Source organism: Lampris incognitus, chromosome 20 (genome assembly GCF_029633865.1).
Source record: "Lampris incognitus isolate fLamInc1 chromosome 20, fLamInc1.hap2, whole genome shotgun sequence".
Taxonomy (NCBI): Eukaryota; Metazoa; Chordata; class Actinopteri; order Lampriformes; family Lampridae; genus Lampris; species Lampris incognitus.
The window spans coordinates 16,169,525-16,190,422 of record NC_079230.1 but is presented as its reverse complement, the minus strand read 5'-3'; the positions used below and the strand labels follow the sequence as shown (position 1 = coordinate 16,190,422).

General features: G+C 44.6%; 1 protein-coding gene across 1 annotated transcript in view; it reads left to right on the top strand.

Moving 5' to 3' along the window:
• The window catches only part of LOC130130880 (B-cell scaffold protein with ankyrin repeats-like), a 46,537-nt gene extending 32,352 nt beyond the window's left edge, over positions 1-14,185 (top strand). The window contains exons 8-16 of the mRNA XM_056300737.1: positions 871-934; positions 1,255-1,467; positions 9,660-9,722; positions 10,700-10,884; positions 11,510-11,573; positions 12,121-12,150; positions 12,355-12,440; positions 13,774-13,810; positions 13,959-14,185. Of these exons, the coding sequence (XP_056156712.1) occupies positions 871-934; positions 1,255-1,467; positions 9,660-9,722; positions 10,700-10,884; positions 11,510-11,573; positions 12,121-12,150; positions 12,355-12,440; positions 13,774-13,806 (738 nt within the window). The 3' untranslated portion in view covers positions 13,807-13,810; positions 13,959-14,185. The remainder of the gene's footprint in view (positions 1-870; positions 935-1,254; positions 1,468-9,659; positions 9,723-10,699; positions 10,885-11,509; positions 11,574-12,120; positions 12,151-12,354; positions 12,441-13,773; positions 13,811-13,958) is intronic.
• The last annotated feature ends 6,713 nt before the right edge of the window (positions 14,186-20,898 follow it).

Below are 20,898 nucleotides of genomic sequence, written 5' to 3'. Positions count from 1 at the left end.
ATTTGTTAGTCCTGAAAGGTCAGTGGAAAGTGACTGGTTTGGAGACAGTGGCACTGACGAAAACACAGGAGGCGGAGCTGGAGGTGGCAGAGTTGAAGATGCTAAGATTTTCATTGGGAGTGATGAAGAAAGACAGGTTTAGGAACGATTATATTAGAGGGACAGCTCAGGTTGGACGGTTTGGAGACAAAGCAAGAGAGGCAAGATTGAGGTGGCTTGGACATGTTTGGAGGTGAGATGTTGGGTATATTGGGAGGAGGATGCTGAATATGGCGCTGCCAGGGAAGAGGAAAAGTGGAAGGCCAAAGAGGAGGTTTATGGCTGCGGTGAGGGAGGACATGCAGGTGGACAGGTGTGACAGAGGAAGATGCAGAGGACAGGAAGAAATTGAAACGGATGGTCCGCTGTGGCAAGCCCTAACGGGAGCAGCCAAAAGTAGTAGTAGTCGTCTTTTCCTTGCCAAACATGTTCCAGTTACAAAGGAGAACAACATGTTCATTTGTACACAGTCCTGAAAGGTCAGTGGAAAGTGTAATTTGACTGAGAACACGAAATGTACCAAGTCATTTGTACTCACGAGTCCAAACAGCTAATTTAACAGTGCAGGTGGCAACCTACACTGTCAAAATCCAATAAAAATGAAAGCATGAGGACACAGAAGCAAGGCCAGCAGCCTTGCCAAAATCACCCATTTCAGAATCTAGTCAATGTGTGATGAATTTATTTCTAAGGAGCAGAAACAGTCCTTGACATCATAGATGAGAACTGCGTCTTCTGACTTGTTTCTCTGTGAGCTAGATGAGCCATAAAATAATATTGATAACAATAATAATGACAAAAAAATCACTTCTCTTTGTTCTGTTTTTGCAGAGTGTGTTCAACTCAGGCGAGGACAGCGGCGATGCTGGTGTGTACGAACTGATGTGCACTGCAGGTGAGTGAAGGCTGAGGGGAAGTGGAATGAGGGCACAGGAAAACCGGTAATGGGATTTTTTTTTTCAAACATGTCATTAAGACTCATTTCTGAGAAGTGAGTACACCTCCCGTCGAGGGTCACACCATGCCGTGTGATAAGCTGTGAGAAGGTGATTATGAAAACGGTGTGCGGTCCATCAAGGCTCATCACTGTTAACATGAGATAGAATGGCCCATGCTGCTGGCCTGTGTTTGACCCTGTCTCATTCAACTCTTCCAGAACTAAGATATTAGTTCTACCGTACAAATGAGTCAGTGTGTCATTTCCCCCCTGTTAAGGGAGTACTATCGCCTTGGATGTGCAGAGAGAGGAACAGGGGGAGTCAGAAGCTGATGAAGACCCCTACGCCCCACTCGGGGTGAATGATGAAGATTACGACACCATCTTGACCTCCAGCAACACTGTGACCATTGCCAACCGCCCACCAGCACCCACACCCCGGCCAGAAACCACCCCTGCCAAGGAGGACCGTACACCCTTCATTGCTCAAGGTGAGAATGGATAGACAAATACACCGCATTTCATTTTGGAGGCAGTTTTGAGGCAGTTTTTTGTTTTTGCTACTGTGTTGTACAATGTTTGTGAAAAGTTCTGTGTTTTGGAGAATAGTAAAATTCATCTGTGTCTCATTTTAAATGTTCACACTTCTGTTTGCGAGGAACCTCATTGACCACATACGTTCGCCCCTGAGCCCCTAACCTTAACCCTTGTGCCTCATTCACGCCAAAAGCGACAAGGCAACAAGAATGAATGAAAAGTCAACGGAAACCTGCGACTTGTGGCTTTGTTAGTCTGGGCTAATTTGTAGCACCAAGTGAGATTGTGACTTAAAGCTAGAATACAGGACTTTTACAATAAATGAATGTCCGTGACATTCAAGCACTGCCCATACGAGTTCACACAATGATGATTAAGCCTATCTCCGCCAGGTAATCTCTCTCGCAGTATACCGGAGTTTTAAATCTGGAGTTTGGGTCGACATTCCCGCGCCACATTCCCGCGCTAGCGCACCAGAAGTAATGCGTTTTACGACAACCAGCAACGATTGCTTTGCCAGAGCTGATGTGTGACGAAAGCATTCACAATGCCTCTGCTTGGTTTACCTTCAGGGCTTTCGGCCAGAAAGCTTCCAGGTTTGGACACTATGGCGGAAAAATCTGAGAAAAGATTCAGATTCTCCAGAGAAAAAAGGAAAACCGGCGTTCAGAGGAAGGATTAAAGTCAAGAAAAGAAGTCATGAACGGCGAGGACAAATAATAATATCCACTGGTGCAGCTTTTCCTCTTTGGAGAGCGCTGAAAGAAGAGAAGTAATTACCGTCACTGCCAGACGGGGGAGACAAAACTTCTGCACTGCAGGTTTAAGTCGAAAAATGTTCAACTCGTGCCACCAAGTCGCCTGAAGCAACGAAGTGACTGCCAGACATTTCTGTTCGGGGTTGCAAGGCTGCTCATGTCGAGAGCGGAGGAGACGAGCCAAAATGGAAGATAAATTGATTTGTGCTGTTTTTGCGTGTCCTGAGTTGTATAGTCCTACTTTGGTGTCACACAAACACCGAAATAACAAGGAATTAACGTGGTGAAAGTGCAGTAAAGTTGCTGGGAGTCTCCAGTAAATCTTTATTTACTTTGAAAAACTGAGTCATTGCTATTGCTAATGTGTAAATGGTGTCACCAAATGAATTTGTTGGTACGAAACGAAACTGTGGCGCTACTCAAATTACTTCTACTTTTGGCATGAATAAAGTAACGTAGTTTTTGGTGTGAATGCGGCATTTAAAACCATATACCCAACACTAAAGGGAATTAATCATGATTTTCAACATAATATCCAGGGCCAAGGTAAGACGATCCAGCGCTCTGGGCAAAATAGGAATATGACGCCCCCTACGTTCAAAACTTTAAGAGGGGGGGGGCCATTGATCACATATTGACCCCTATTTTTTGACTGAAGACAGGTGTAATGATTTAATACCGTTTACTCACCATTTAAAAGAGGATCTTTCTTTGGCTGCTGCGAACTCTTCAGTTATCTTGGAGTAATCAAAATTTGTGACAGATTTGGTGCACAACGGAAATTTGAATCGAGTCGAACAATCTTGTGACATTACCGATTGCAGATAATTCTTTACAAGTTTTAGACGCGAAAAACTCCTCCTTCCTGACGCCACGGTTACTAGCGCAGTTAACAATTGCCTGTGATCAACTTATATTCAGCACCACTAGGCTTTGAACATCTCATTGTGATGACCGCTACCACGGCTGAGAATATGAAAATGTTGATAACGTTCCCTGCCCTTGGCAAAGCCATCCATTATTGTAAGGATCGTGTTCTTAATTTTTGCATAGCTCGTCATGGTGTGGCGCCCCCTAGTGGTCCGGCGCCCTGAGCAATTGCCCAGTTTGCCGGCACTAACGCCCGGCCGGATTATATCTTCATACACATTGTAGGGATTATACTCCATTAGCAGCGATAATACTGAGCCGTCATCTCTCTGTGTGTGTGTGCGTGCGTGCGCGAAATATCGACGAGATTGTGTAGAAAACCGACCACCATTGACGTCACCGAGGAACAATCCGTAAATGTGAAAACTACAAACCTTAGGCGCCCGGGTAGCGTAGCGGTCTGTTCCGTTGCCTACCAACACGGGGGTCGGCGGTTCGAATCCCCGTGTTACCTCCGGCTTGGTGGGGCATCTCTACAGACACAGTAGGCTCGGCGCATTAATGTCGCCGCGCTGCGGAAATTCCGGGCGTGTCTGTTTGCAGTTGTGACCCAATTCAGGGTCTTCATCCTTCGGAGGGTGCAGCCTTCGCGGTCTACGAAGCCGAATCCTCCGGAGGCTCCTCCGTATACCCCGTCAACGGTTGTTAAATGGGATGGTCTAGCCTTCGGTGGATTTCCTGGTTGCGTCACCTTATCCTTACGTCACGATTACTCTTAGAAGTTACTACTGAAAAATTATGGGGCCAGAGCTGCCGCTTTTGTTTTTTTTATTTGCCTCATGGAGGAAGAGGAGATGCGCCACCGTCGTAGCCGGCGGCTGATTTATATCCGGCTGAGAGAGGACCGTGGAGAGGTAAACCTATTATTTTAACCTATGGTAATGTTATTATTAGATAGGTAGATGGATGATGTGGTGGACAGCGGAGACATGCACCCCCAAACAAACTCTGGGGACCGCCCTTGAAGAGTCCCACAGGCAGCCAGAAGCCACCAGGGCCTTTCTTGTGGCATTCCATCCAGCCCAGCAGCACTGCCAGGGACTCCTGCTCAGCTAATCGTGTTAATTATATGTAATTTTAAATATGTAATTTGTAAATAGCTATTTTTTCTCTAATTTGTAAATAGTTGGACATTTCAAACCTGTCGCTTAATTATTAATTATAATAAAAGAAAAAAATTAGTCCTTTGTTGTCCGTGAAATGTTTGTTAACCCTTTTATAAATGGTTGTACTTTAGTTGTAAATAGTAAAAAGAATAGATAACACATATAACAAAGTAACAATATTTTAATTTATAAAACATCTAACATTTTGCACAATAAACTTATTCATAAAAATTAATACACACACAAAAAACAAAAATAAATCAGCGCCTCTCTATCATCCTCTCGAGCAGGGAGAAGAGCCTCTCCATCTAACGTCACGTATTTTAACAGAAATTTTGAGGTTTTAAGGTCCCTTTAAGTTTAACATATCTGGCGATAGATGTTCAAATGAGCAGAAACGCAATACTTACATTTATAAGTGAAATCTTGCTCGGTGCTTTGAATAGACATTCGTCCACCGTCCATTATTATCATAATTATTTTTGTGTTTGGGGAGAAAGGGCGGAGCAGCGGCGCGCAAAGAATCTTGGGATATGGAAGTCCGCGAAGGATAGTGGCAGTGCGTCCTTCGAAAAGAGGGAAAAGAAGGCCGCATTTGTGGGCTGCATCTGACGGAGCCTGCGAATTGGGACAGCCTTCGCGCAGCGCTATGGCGTAATCGGCCGAAGAATGCACCCTCCGAAGGATGCAGACCCTGAATTGGGACACAGCATTAGCTAGCTGCTAACTTATCCGTCCGAAATCTTAATGTCGTCCGAAAAATCAATGGATCAAACATGGCAAAAGGGGCCCTCAGGTATCAACGCCGTGAATCAGGCTCCACTGAGCACTGTTGTATGCCACAATGTGCGAATTCGGCGTGCTAAAATGGTCTTTTAAGTTTGCATTCATTCCTTAGTAACTGCGAGGAAAGACCTAAGTGGCTAGCGAAGATTCGGAGGGATGCATTTACCGTCACCAAGACTACAAAAGTGTGTAGTCGGCGTCGGTCTTTCGGTCGTGATGTCACACGTGCGTTGCGTTTGGGGAAAGCCGCCATCTTCCAAGTAACGTTAATCATTGTTGTTCGCTGTTAGCAGGATTTTCTTACTAACTCTATTAGTACGTCAAATATTTTTTTCAAATTAACATTAAGATCACAGATTTTCTCTGGTAAGATTTTAGGTTTGATACATATATTAAGGTAACATTTTAGGTTAGGTTGGATATATAGCTATATATTATATTAGATGGTGCATGCAGGCGAGATGGTTGGGAGTTCCTGTTGTGTGAAGAATTGCTACAGCGAATCCCACGATCGCTCCAGTATTAAACTCCAGAATGGCTTACGCTTTTTGTCCTTCCCGTAGAACATCGAGGACTTAACCAAGAGGCGCGGGATGGCCTGGGTTGCAGCAGTGAGACGCAAATCGATCACATTCAAATACATTTCGGCGGCAATGTTAGTGCGTTCTTTGCATTTTCAAAAAGGTTAAGCTTTCCTTTCTCTCTCACACACTTAACGTTAGCTAACGTTACGTAGCTAAGGTTACCGTACAGGCTCACAGGCACAGAACCGTTAAACTGATGGTCTTAACTGCGTTAGATGGATGATGATAACGTTGGCTAACGTTGTACTTAGATAATGCAACGCTAATATATGGCTAAGTCAATGGCTAAAGTGCTAGCTAATTCGTAAACAATGCATCTGATCTTTGGAAGATGGCGCCCGGCGTCGCGTTGCCCTTGGAAACGGCCCAAGTCCGAAAGACCGATTTTGAACCGGGTGATTTCGCTGTGCCAGCTACAGGTGTGTTAAGGAGGCTCAAGAAAGGAGTTGTCCGCACACTCTTTGCATAGAATGAGTACTCCAAACCCGCACCCAGGCTAGGAGTGTGGGAGCGCCCTGCTGTCGCCCCTCTGCCAGCTCTGGACTCTTCTGACCATGAGATGGATGTCAGCAGCTGCCTGCAAGAGCATGACTATTGCGTGGCTCCTAATTCTGCCGCTTTGGATGATGTTCTGGCCCAAAACGAGTCAATGAGGAAACAAATAGAAGTGCTCAGGAAACAACTAGAGACCCTCCAGCTACAGTCCAGATTCATCCTGAGGCGATTTGCAGGTTCCGATGAGGACATTTGGTTTTACACCAGGTATGTCTGATTTGTATCATTTATTTAATTGCCCCTGCCAAATTAACTCACCTGTTCAGTCTCTCCATCCCCCAGCATGCCTCTCTCTCACACACACACACACACACACACACACACACACACACACACACACACACACACACGTAGTAGATTTCAATAAGTAATTGGCTATACTTTATCAACTGTACAGAAGATACAATGTGAAACTACCATGTCGTGTATTATGGCTTGTGTCCTAAGGTTTGCTACCTATGAGCATTTCATGTGCTTCTGGCGTTTGATAGAGCCCTCTACCTCCGAAATTGTGAGGGTCACCCGGGCTAAGGTAGCCTCTACTGACCTTGAAGAGCCGGTACTGCTTTACTCACCCTCGTTGTTGTTGTTGTAGCTTGAAATATACATCTGAAACCCCTTTTCTTTTTTGCTCATCTGAGCTACCGAGGAAGCACTCACGATGTGATGTACATCGTTGACCATGATTTTAGGGAGGTCCTGCAAACAGCGAGTCTAAAATAAAGCCATCTCTTCTCTCGACAAACCAGACCGGAAGTTCTTGTGCAAGTACTCATACGTCGGAAGTCGAACGATGCCATCTTACACACCCAGGCTATTGGCTGTGTCTGCGGGTGGGGAGCCGGATGTGAAGAGTAGGGTAATAGGCCAAATACAATTGGGGAGAAAAAGGGGGAAACAAAAAACGACAAACCTCAAACCTTGTGTCCTGGTTTGCTGCTGCCTTTGGTGGGATACATTTAAATGGATTATATTGTATGAGAAAATCCAAATAACAACCTTATGTACAGCTGTTGTTGTGAATGCCACCAACTCATGGACTGTCCAGACACTTTTCTGCACTATTCTGGCAGTGCTTCAGAGACAGACACAGAAGGCAGACTAGTATTATGGCTGCTAATGGAGTGTTATATAAAGATGATGTTGACAATTGTGATCGTTCCCTTTTAATCCTTCCTAACGTTAACCTAATCCTATTTCTAACCTTAACCCTGAATTCAAGACTTAAACCCAAAATAGCTCCTCGATAAAGTGAGGACTGGCCATATTGTCCACACTTTGCAAAAATGTCCTCACTCTGACGGTCTAAAACTCAAATTAGATCTCACCAAGATAGATCCGTACACACACACACACACACACACACACACACACACACACACACACACACACACACACACACGCTCAGATTGGAAGGACTTGATGGAAACAGACACAAAGCTATGTTCAGGGGAGTTTGGGAGATCTTAAGGGAGGGGGTTCCTGAAATGCGCCTTGTCGGTATGATCATGTTGCGAACTGAACTTTGTTTTCATCCCATAAACCACAAGAACCTGCTCGCTCCACCGTTCGAAATCAACAGGACGGAGAAAAGAAAGAGCCATTTGGCTGAATGGTCGAAGACCAACAGTTGCTAAATGTTCAATTTCAGCCGTGTGAATAATTCATTAAGATGAAACATCCAAAAGTGACTGGCGTTATTAAAGCCCATTAATCATTGATGTGGTGCTGACTCCTTCTATTCTTCTCTCAAATGCAAACATGCCCACATGCACATACACAAAAGGCCACATTCACCAGCAATGACAGAGACAATAGTACAGGTGGCCCCTCACAACCATCCATACCACACACACACACGCACACACAATCTCCAAAGGTTTTATGAGTGTGCAACGACCACATTTTCCCCCATTATGCAGTTCTTTACTGAGTCTGTGCTCAGTCGCTGAACCAGCCCACCGCCCTGTGGGACTCTGAAAGCGAAAACGAGATCGAGCACCCCGGCTGAAATCACCCCGGTACACAATTCTGTCTGCATCCCCAAACATCCCCGCAAAAACAGAAATGAACTACCGGGCCGCCATCTGCAACCAATCTCGGCTAGAGCAAGGCCAAGTCAGTCAGCAAGAATAAGTCATTACACATGTTTTCCATCGTCCGTGTCCCCAGAGTGCATGAGGGAGAAGAGAGAGAGAGAGAGAGAGAGAGAGAGAGAGAGAGAGAGAGAGAGAGAGAGAGAGAGAGAGAGAGAGAGAGAGAGAGAGAGAGAGAGAGAGAGAGAGAGAGAGAGAGAGAGAGAGAGAGAGAGAGAGAGAGAGAGAGAGAGAGAGAGAGAGAGAGAGATTCTGAGGTTTCCATCGACTTAGACAGTGGAGCTTCAAACCACACAAGGATCCCTTCTTTTTTTGTTTTTTTTTTCCTTTCTTTTCTCTTTTTTTTTTCTTTGCGCCTCACTCCTACTGCAGTGGAGAGAGGTGCAGGAGGAGCAACGGGGGTGGGAGGAGGATTAGACGAGGGTGTCCGTGGCTGGAGAGCCGTGCACGAGTGGAAATAATGAGGGGGTTTCTCTTGTGTTAAAGGCTCAATGAGGTTGAAATCTGAGCAGGGTCCTCCACCAGCACTGTTAAAAATAATTGGGCATGTAAACTACATGGTAAATATCACACACACACACACACACACACACACACACACTGGCAGGCCAAGTAATTGCTGTAACACCTTCCCCCATGAAATCCATCGCACTCCCAACGAGAAAGGGATGAACGCTGATCGAGCCACGTTGCCTTATGATGGCAGCTTTTGTACATGCAATGAGAGAAAAGCGCTGCGTTCGTGCAGGGCATCGTCGTCGTAGGTGGTAGCAATATGTTCCAGGGTGTGGAAGTCCATTTTAACCAAGTCTCGGTCGGTCACACATGGCCATTTCCCCCCTCAGGCATTTCTGACACAAGGGCCTCTGTTGAGAAATGCCAAGTTCAACCAAACATTTCATTATAAGCGTTCAGTCACTCAATCAATAGAAACTCTGAGGGCGTTGGTCTCTTATTTAAGTCCAACACCACAGGTTTGCTCCTTGCTCTCTTAAAGCCGCAGGGATATGCCAGGAATACCAAATCAGAAATCTGTCGTCTATTTTTTTTTCATAATTCATTTCAACAATTAGTATTTTTAAAACGTACTGAAAAGATATTTTGACAATGAGATCAGAATATCGACGATGTTCACACAACCCACAGGTTGGCATTTTGATTTTGGGTGTAGTGCGCCCTCGTGTGGTACAAGTGGAAACATGCACCAGGCCAAAACGTCCAGCAGGACAACGGTTTGCAGCTGCAAGTTTGCAGTGTCAGCTCAGACTTTTCCTCAGTCAGGGCAGATCCACCGTGAGGACCGTCTCATTAAACCTGTTTTGTGCTTGCAGTTTTCCAAAAGAAGACGCCGCAGGGGGACAATGACACGTTGTATTCTCTTCCTACCAAACAAGGTAAGAATATAAACCAGATTTTATTTGTTGAAGCTGTAAATCACTATTCAGTCCCCACAGGCCTTTATGATCACATTACGTTCTGAGCAGATAAAGAGAGAATGGGTGCCAATGTATGACACGCACTCTCCTCAGACCCCCTGGCTGGGATGTGGGAAAACACCGCGGAAACCTGCTAGGAAGTCTCAGAGATGGATTTGTACTGACTGCAATAGGTGCCAAGTTTACAGGGAGTAGAACGCAGTAACAGATTTACAATTTACAGTAACCAATAAATCAAGCACTTAAATATTACCCAAGTTAGTGACACAATATATATATATAAAAACTTTTTTCCTGTATCTGTGTTGCTATATATATATATATATATATATATATATATATGATTATTTTGTCCCTTGTTTGTTGAGCACCTTCCCCACCATCGAGTATTTCATTTAACGAAGTCACACACACACACACACACACACACACACACACACACACACACACACACACACACACACACACACACACACACACACATATATATACATTATATATATACATACATATATACATATGAGACGCATCCTCCACTGCAGCATGTCAGGCATCCTCAGGAGCATTTTAGGAGTGAATAGGGGTATTTTACTCGGGTAGGCATAAAGAGAGAGAGAGAGAGAGACAGAGTGGATGCTGATCAGGGTTGAACAGTGATATGGAGGTTGCCATTACTGTCTCTGACCAAGATCCCAGCCTCGGGGTATATATCCTAAAGCAGTCTAAAGAAATTGGTTATAGCTGAAGGGAGGAGTGAGCAGAGTTTTGACGATTGTGTGTGTGTGTGGTGGGGGGGGGGGCTGTTATGTACTGATGACCTTGCTCTCCCCGTGCCTCCCACCCGGTGCAGCACGCAGACAGAATAAAATTTATCCTGTTGACAAGCCACCATTCATTCATTCAACAAACGAGCGGTGACTCATCTTATTTTCCAGCCCACGGGCGAGGAGACAGCATCTCTTCCACCTACGACACCTTTGTGCCCAACCAGCCGCCCGGGCTGGACCAGCTCATCGAGCTGCAGGAGGGGGTGAAGAGGGGCTCCCTCACTATGGACGAGGCCCTGGAGCGCTTCAGCGACTGGCAGCGGGTCCAGAAGGGCATGGACGGCATCCAGCAGGTATCACGCGGCGTGTCCTATTCACCGACACACAGCATGTATAGGGAAGAACAGGGCTGTCTAAGAGGGTCACATGAGAAGAAGAGAAAAAACAAATGGAAAAAAATTAAAATGTAATTTGCTGATTCTATATCTGTTCTTGGGTGGCATGGTGGCACAGTGGTTAGCGCGGTCGCCTCACAGCAAGAAGGTCCTGGGTTCGAGCCCCGGGGTAGTCCAACCTTGGGGGTCGTCCCGGGTCGTCCTATGTGTGGAGTTTGCATGTTCTTCCCGTGTCTGTGTGGGTTTCCTCCGGGGGCTCCAGTTTCCTCCCACAGTCCAAAGACATGTAGGTCAGGTGACTCGGCCATACTAAAAAATTGTTCCCAGGTGTGAATGTGTCGGCCCTGTGATGGCGTGGCGGGCTGTCCAGGGTGTCTCCCCGCCTGCCGCCCAATGACTGCTGCGATATCCAGCATCCCGTGACATTAAGTCAGATAAGCGGTTTGGAAAATGGATGGATGGATGGATGGATATCTGTTCTTTGTTTGGATGTTGGAAATCAACCTAGATAAAGTGCATGAATGTGGTGGTACTAAAAGGAAGTTCATGCTTGTGTGATCCTTTGTTTTTTTATGCTCGGCAGGAGAAGTTACGTCAGCTGAGAGCGAGCATCATCAAGAAGAGCGACGCCGACAACGGTGTCTACGGTGAGTAGTCTCCAACTTTTTGGATGCAAAACACACGAACATGTTTAGCGTCTCCTGAGCCGGATTAGAAAGCCGGTGAAGGACTCGGTTGTAGGTGAAGACAGGCCGGTAGACATATGGGTGAATAGGCAAATGGGTAGATGGACGGATAAGATAAATACAGAGATAAGACGGATGAAGAGATGGAGAGTCAAAACTGAAAATAAATAACGGCGGTGCAGAAACTGGTTTCGCCGTTAAACTTCAGATGAAGTGGGCTCATTACACACAACAGTCGTTCATATCTTCAGGGACAGCAGGCTGTATTTCTCACACATCACCTCGTTAAACACATTTTGCCTTCATATATCATCTGTTATGTTCCATCAGTTTCTAGATTCACTTCCCTCGGCCGACATAACAAGTAAATCGGTCTGAACGTAAACGCGTCTATTTCTCTATGAGCCACCGTGCTCGAGTTCACGTGAACGAAAACGCGGTGAAAGGGACACGGGAATCTGTGTTCATGTCACTGCAAACGGCTGAGTGCCTCCTCTCCTCTCCCCAGACAAAATCAACATCGTTCATCACACGCCAAGTGAGTGTTTGCCTGCGTTTGTTTGGGTTTCGTTTGTTCTTTTCAGTTTCCCCTTTTCCCAGTTGCAGTGGTGGCGGATGGTTCGGTGGGGGAGGTTTTAGAGGGGAAAAAATAACCCCCAAAAGATCCTCAGTTGATGCTTTTCTTTTCTTTTTTCACCCCTTTGAATTATGGGTAATGTCCCCCACTACCACCCCCCCCCAGATATTACTGTGAACGAGTGTCGACGAGGAAGCCGGCAGTCCGAGTCCGACTTTTACAGCAAGCCACTTAAAGGACAACAGCAACAGGTAAATGATTTTCTAATATCATTTGGCAAGGGGGCGGCAGGGTGGCGCACCGGTTAGCATGGTCGCCTCACAGCAAGAAGGTCCTGGGTTCGAACCTCGGGTTAGTCCACTCTTAGGGGTCGTCCTCTGTGTGCAGTTTGCATGTTCTCCCCGTGTCTGCTTGGGTTTCCTCCCACAGTCCAAAGACATGTAGGTCAGGTGAATCAGCTGTATTAAATTGTCCCTGGATGTGTGTGTGTGTGTGTGTGTGTGTGTGTGTGTGTGTGTGTGTGTGTGTGTGTGTGTGTGTGTGTGTGTGTGTGTGGGCGGGCCCTGTGATGGCCTGGCGGCCTATCCAGGGTGTCTCCCCGCCTGCCGCCCGATGACTGCTGGGATAGGCTCCAGCATCCCATGACCCCAGTTGGGATAAGCAGCTGGGATGATGGATGGATGGATTTGGCAAGGGAGAGGTGGAAAGTAGTGTGCAAATTCCCTTCTCAACTGAAATACATTACGCCATCTGATTTAATGAAAAGTGCATTATAAATAAAATCCATGATTATCTTGATCATTAGTTATGGGGCTGCAATGCGAAAGACATAAAACACTGTACATCGTATCATTTTTCTGGGGAAGGTCCTACCCGTCTGCATCCAATAAATTGTGCATCCAAAAAAGTGTTTACAATCTGTATATCTGGATTGTCATCAATACGCCGGTGATGGAAAACTATGAGAAAGTACATTTCTGGGGCGTCTGGGTAGCGTGGCGGTCTATTCTGTTGCCTACCAACACGGGGATCGCCGGGTCAAATCCCTGTGTTACCTCTGGTTTGGTCAGGCGTCTCTACAGACACAATTGGCCGTGTCTGTGAGTGGGAAGCCGGATGTGGGTGTGTCCTGGTCGCTGCACTAGTGCCTCCTCTGGTCGGTCGGGGTGCCTGTTCAGGGGGTAGGGGGAACTGGCGCTATGTCCCCAACTCCTCACTGTCAGGTGAAAAGAAGCGGCTGGTGACTCCTCATGTATCAGGGGAGGCCTGTGGTAGTCTGCAGCCCTCCCCTGATCAGCAGAGCGGGTGGAGCAGTGACTGGCATGGCTCAAAAGAGTGGCGTAACTTGCCGGGTACAATTGGGGAGAAAAAGGGGGGAAATCCGAAATAAATTTTTAAAAGTGTTTACGATTTGTACGTCTGGATTGCCACTGATACGCCAGCAATGGAGGACTATGAGAAAGTGCATTTCTTTGCAGTGCAAATCTTCAAGATTTCAGTGCATCAGTTAGGTCTGATGCACGGATGGGGGACACAACTGCGAATGTCAGACTTATAACACTGTCCCAACACATTGTGTTACAGGCACATTTCTTCTGGAAAGGTGACAAACAGTAAAAAGGTAAGCGTGCATCAAGTCTACGGATGCATTCGTACGAAATCCCTTCATTTTGAATTCTTCTCAGTATTCTCCATTGGAAACTCTTCATTTTGAGGCAGGGATTTCCCAAACAAATAGGTAATGATGTGGATTGTTCTGTGTGTTGCAGACTACAGGTTCCAGCTCAAGACTAAACCCCGTCCTGTGATTATTCAAAGTGATTTATTTAAAGTATGAAGCATGCACATGTAGTTTAAAGAGGTATTTACTTCATGTATGCATTTTTGGCTTTGTATCTGTTGAATGAAATGTTGTGCAGCGCCGGCCAGTTCTTTTTTAACACCATGCACAAGTAATGAATGCAGAAATGGTCACATTATTTAAACTTTATGTAAATTTAGCATGGCTATAATCACAGCAACACCTATGATGACAGGAGTCTTCCTGCAAGTTCTAGAGGTCACGCCTTCCCTCTTATGAACGTCACCTCAGAAAGTGCCTCATAATTAAAGTTAATTGTGTCGATTTACACTTTGTAGTTTGTCCAAAAAAAAAAAAAATTCTGGGAGGTTTTTTGTATATTTTATGTGTTTCCTCCTTATTGGCCTTGGCATATAGTTTTTAACTTGCACGTTCACTTAATCAAACAAACTTTTATTCATAAAGAACATTTCACACATTAAAATGTAATTCAGCACACGTTACATGAAGAGAAAATGAATGGATAAAGAGAAGATAGAAATAGACGCCGTCATCAACATTGTCAGCCATTTCGGGTCATCTTTGCAAAAGTTGCCAAATTGCTAGCTATATTTAAAAGCTAAATATCTAGATATCATTAAGGTGGCCAACAAATAACACAACTAATGAATTGCTAATAAGGTTGATAGTAATCAATACTATGCAAATGTTTCTTTGTTTTTGTTTTGCTTTTGCTTTTTTTTTTTTAAGTTACTCGATGCATATAATTGTAAAGATTTTTGTAAGACATGCTAATTGGCTTGCATCTCTGGGATGAGATGTGCAAAACTTGTCCCTGACTCTACAGGGCACTCAAAAACCATATAAACATGATGCCTCAAGGAGTATTAATTGTATACAAGACTATCGGCACTGCCATGATGACTGGCAGAAACGTTGTGAGGGGAAAATATTTATACACTAGATGTATATTGTAACAAAAAATATTCATAATGTGGGGCACATCACTTTACCCACCTCTCGATGGACCTCATTCATACGTACAAATTTGTTCTTACACACCCATGGGATTTTTTATGCCCTGAAGTATGTGTCAGAGGTCAGTGTAGAACCTGCTTAACCCCTGAATTTAGACACCAGTTGCTAACACTGATGTCTTTGCAAGCCTGGGTGATCGCTCATTGCAAGAGGTGGTAGACAATAAATGTTAGGGGGAAGGAATTACAAATAACCATCAGGCTCTTCTCCTGTCAGACAAACAAGAGGGCTAAAAAAAAAAATCCCTCGGGTGTGTTAAGAACACATTTGTACTACATACGATTGATAGATGAGGCCCAGTGTTCCTGTGTGGAAGTCTATGGCCGGGGCTCCCAAACTTCTGCATACAGTAACTGACCTGCAGAGATACCTTTTGGCCCCCAAGCCGTCCAAATATTTTGTGTAGTGAAATATATGCATACACCCTCACTACCTGTCGAAAGCTGAGGTAACTAACAATCCTGTCTATATATCATTCATCTGTGCTGTATTCCCATTTACAGTCTTCAGTCATGGCTCACGTACGACCAAATGAAACACGAGGCATGTGAACGTGATTCTGGGATAATCTGGAATACAATTAAATCATCGCCTTGCTTGTATTGACTCAAAAAGTATGAAGATAAACGTCTTTTTTTTAATTCAAATTCTGTCACCAAACTAAATGTGTTTGTTGTGGACATCCTGCGACCCACGTGCCCCTCTGTGGTGACCCACTTGCGGGGTGCGACCCACAGCTTTATAACCACAGGTATATGGCATCTTGGCCACAGAGGTTATTGTTCTCTTAGGTTTAATGTGAAGGGGGAATTCACCAACTAGGCTCCACAAGCACATTCAAATATACTATTAAGTTGTACATTTGGTCTATTTGTCAGGAAGGAGAAGCTGGTACACTGGGTGTGAATAATACTGAACACAACACAGGCTCAAAGGTTAAAAAAATAAAGTCTGAAGACTGTAATGGGAGAGATGGCCACACGAGGGCGGTGTAACATCAAGTGAGAACAATCCCTATCCGGGGGGGCTGCTCATTGGCAAGTTTCTTGCTCCTTTTCAGATAAGATAGCGGACGTGTCCTAAATGCAACATCATAACAATTTCAAATGAACAATAAAGAAGATTTGGAGGTTTTCTTTGAGGTGAAAACTATTTCAGCCATTCAGAAACCCCAAGTGCTATTTTGTTGATTTGGAATTATAGATCAGGTACATGAATCATCGTCACACACACACACGCACGTGAGACACACACTATTTAATTGGTTCAACTGGTGCAGCAAACCCCTGTGTGTGAGTGAATGGATACAGGCTGCATTGGGGAATTCAGACGGGCGCGGGGCTGACTCCAGTAGCTGGCAGTAGCTGAGCCGCCTGCCAACAAAGCAGCTGGGTACACGCCGGGCGTATTTTCCTGTTCAATCATGCTCTTTGTGAATAATATGTATTAAAGCCATTCCTACTTGGACCTGCCAGTTAGCCTTTGGAGATGATCCGGCCTCAGGACCCCTTGGCACATGAGGCATATGTTTGTCTGTCACCTGCTGGGCAAATTTCAGTCTATGCATCGAGCCAGGCCCCTGCTATAGGCCTAAACTCATCACACATGCAAATGCCTGGGTGTCGCCACCAGAAACCACCCACCCACACAGACCCACACACACACACACACACACACACACCAAACACAGCCAGAGAACTGCATTGTCTCCGTACATGTTTGTTTATGTGCATGGCGACGCATCAGAAACTGAGCCGATCGAAAAGCTAAACGCTCAAAATGTCCATTTCACTTGAATAACAGCTTCTAACTGACACGGTGGCAATGCAGGAGCAGTCTTCTTCGGGTTTATTTGACATGTTCGCCATCGATTTTTTTTAACCTGGCCGGTTTATGATGTTTTGCATCACATATACACCCCCTTTTTGTGAAATCGGAAAGAAAAGGATATACTTATCTCTAAAATATAGAAGATTCACACTGGAACTGCAAGTCATTTGTTACCCGAGGAGTGCCGGTCCAACTCATTTGTTTTCCTTTTTTTTAATTTTTTATGAAGTTTAGCGCTGAGCTGGGGTTTTCTGGGGGTTTTTTTTTTTAAATGGTAGTTGTTTCATTTCACAGTTGTCATTATTTCACGGTTTGCCTTCCAGTTCTATTCATTCACTCTCATGCGGGGTGTGTTGAAATGCTGCAGAAGTGATAAACTTCCCTGCAGGGCTTTCCCGTCCCCCTGCACTCCAGCGGTGGTGCCGGGCCAGATAGTGCAGAGACAGGATTATACAGTCGCCGCATGAAAAATATTGTATTGCACGCAGTTTCCAGCCGGCGAAGGCTCCTGCCAATCGACAAAAAAAATGTAAAGCTGAGCAGCCGCACAAGTCGTCAACAGAGAATATCCTCCGTCTCAAAGACACTTGTGGTTCTTATAAAGGTGGCAGTAACGCTCGTGACGAGAGCAAAGACAGGCATTTAGCTTTTAAACGCATAACCCGTCGACGGACGAGCATTAAGAGCCTTCTCGTTCTACACCTGGGCATGCAAACACACACACACACACACACACACACACACACACACACACACATACACACACACACACACACACACACACACACACACACCGCCCCTGCTTGCTTGGTCCTCTCTGTGGCCCCAGGATTAGGGTAGAGGATTGTGCACAGCTGCTTCTCGAACGTCCCCCGATAAAAATCAGGCAATTTCACAGTCAGTGGCATTCTTTCATCCCCTAATCCACACCACACATAAATTATACATGAACCGTACCGGGGTGAGAACAAGCTGTTCCTAACTGACCCCTCGGCCATTGTGGGGACCTTTTCATCGGCCATAGAGTCGTTGAGTGGCCTGTCCGAACACAATCGAGTGGACGTATTAAGCTGCGGGCCCCATGTCAACGTGCCCCCGTCTTAAATGAAGTTGGGTGGAATGTGAAAACGATTTTGTCACCCTCTGAAGGCCACATTGACCCGCTCTTCCCACTTTGAGCCCCAAACCAGAGGATGTGGGCCGACTCCGGCCTGTGATTTCCCTTTTCGGCAAATGACAGCACCCTCGGATGACGCGAGGAGCGGTGTTTCGAGGAATAAAGCGACTGCACGGCACGGGACGGCTCGTAGGACTCAGTGAGAACTACATTCGAGCACGGCAGGTAACAAGATTTTTCATGACAGCGCCGCGTCTGGCATTTAATTTATTCCCAGCTGTTGCCAGACGTGAACCCTTTTAAAACGCCGTGATAAATAATCAGGATCGCCTCTGGACTTTTACGCAGAGCCTCGCCACAGAGTCCTCGACTGAAGCAGGCCACCTCTCCCAGCGTGAGGCCGTGATCAGCGCCATTTCATTAGCCTGCCTTTTATTTTATTGCGGGTTCCCCCCCCCCCCAAAGCTTTTTGCCGTGCAAGTGATTCACTTTTACCCATTTTGTCTGACGCGACCCTCCATTTGCGGAGTAATCCATCACAGAAGTTCAAACAGACGGGGGGGAACAGATAACTCACAGCAAAAACGAAAAAAAAGAAGAAAAAAGCATGAATCAAGAGGACAGGAAATAGAATTCACTGTATAAACGACGGGGGAGGGGGAGGGGAGGGGGGGTCCAACGGTCCGCCGAGTCACGCTACGCCTCTGTTGAGGGGCCGTGGTCCATGGGTGAAGACCGTCACGGCCGCAGCAGGATGCGTCCATCTTGACAAGTCTGTTTAAAAAAAAAAGGACCCGAGTCTTCCGGATGACACCAGAGTCGTATGAAACTAGTCACGTCGCCTCAGCACTGGTGCGTTCACATGGTTAAAGGTCAAAGGTTACGAAATGCAGTGTCTCGTCTGCTTCCCTTTCGTTCTCCGTTCTCGGAGGATATTCCCAGTTCATGAAATAAAAACGTTGTTATATTCAGAAATCAGTCTCGTGTCTTTCTTATGAGGCTGATTCTTGCCAGCTCTTTGTGTACTGTAAGCATTTTATTATTAATTGGGAAAAACAGTTGCTAAATAATGTTTTACAGAAGCAATTAAAATGAAAAAGATATCAGCTGAATGAAAACTGGACGAATACATTGATTAAGACACTATGAGAGGAGATAATTCACATTGTGCGCTTGGAAAAGTTTGGTACTTAGTGAGTTTCTGATTATAAGCGATAAATTGTTTGTTGATTTTTCATAATGTATTATTATTTGAGACAAAGCGGGGCTTATTACCGAAAACAACCTCAAATAAAATCACATTTTATTTGTTAGCCCTAGATCACAATTCAGTGCAACCATATGTTGTAGTGTAAAAAACTATGTATTATATGTGTGTGCATATATATATATATATATATATATATATATATATATATATAACTGTGTTAAAAGAAACACTCAACGGAAGGGAAAGTGCTGAACAAATAAGGAGCAAAATAATCCAGTGAGTCAAGTAAATTCTTTATAAGACAGTACAAGCCTGTTTCATGCCATAAGCAAACAGGCTTGTAGTGTCTCATAAAGAATTTACTTGACTCACTGGATATATATGTAGATGTAGGAAAAAAACTGTTAATACATGGTAGTACAAGCAGCTGATGAGTGTGCGACGCACGAAACAAGCTTGTACTGCCATGTATTAAACGTTTTTTTCCTACTTCAGTAGCGTTTGGTTTTTTTTCGGAAACCGTCAATGGTGTTGATAAAAGTGCTCAACAAATGAGCAGAATATTAACAGATGTAGGAAAAAAACTTTAATACATAGCAGACTGATATGTATTAAAGTTTTTTCCTACATCTATATATACTATATATATAGAGACATTTCTACATCTATATATATATTTTCCTACGTCTATATGTGTGTGTGTGTATATATATATATATATATATATATATATATATATATATATACTACTGCTCAAAGTTGTTAAATGGCAGAACAAGCCTGTTTCGTGCTCAGCGCACTCAGCTGTAAAATATATCTTTGATCCTGATTTCTTCAGCTCTTTTTTCTACATCGAAGGTTTCATTGCAACATCCTGTGGACATATATATATATATATGTGTGTGTGTGTGTGTGTGTGTGTGTGTGTGTGTGTGTGTGTGTGTGTGTGTATGTATGTATATTTAATAATCCAGTGATTCAAGTAAATTCTTTATGAGACAGTACAGGCCTGTACTGTCTCATAAAGAATTTACTTGAATCACTGGATTATTTTGCTCCTTATTTGTTGAGCACTTTTCCTATTCGTTGAGTGTTTCTTTTAACAAAGTTTTATATATATATATATATATATATACACTACCGTTCAAAAGTTTGGGATCACCCAAACAATTTTGTGTTTTCCATGAAAAGTCACACTTATTCACCACCATATGTTGTGAAATGAATAGAAAATAGAGTCAAGACATTGACAAGGTTAGAAATAATGATTTGTATTTGAAATAAGATTTTTTTTACATCAAACTTTGCTTTCGTCAAAGAATCCTCCATTTGCAGCAATTACAGCATTGCAGACCTTTGGCATTCTAGCTGTTAATTTGTTGAGGTAATCTGGAGAAATTGCACCCCACGCTTCCAGAAGCAGCTCCCACAAGTTGGATTGGTTGGATGGGCACTTCTTGCGTACCATACGGTCAAGCTGCTCCCACAACAGCTCAATGGGGTTCAGATCTGGTGACTGCGCTGGCCACTCCATTACCGATAGAATACCAGCTGCCTGCTTCTGCTCTAAATAGTTCTTGCACAATTTGGAGGTGTGTTTAGGGTCATTGTCCTGTTGTAGGATGAAATTGGCTCCAATCAAGCGCTGTCCACTGGGTATGGCATGGCGTTGCAAAATGGAGTGATAGCCTTCCTTATTCAGAATCCCTTTTA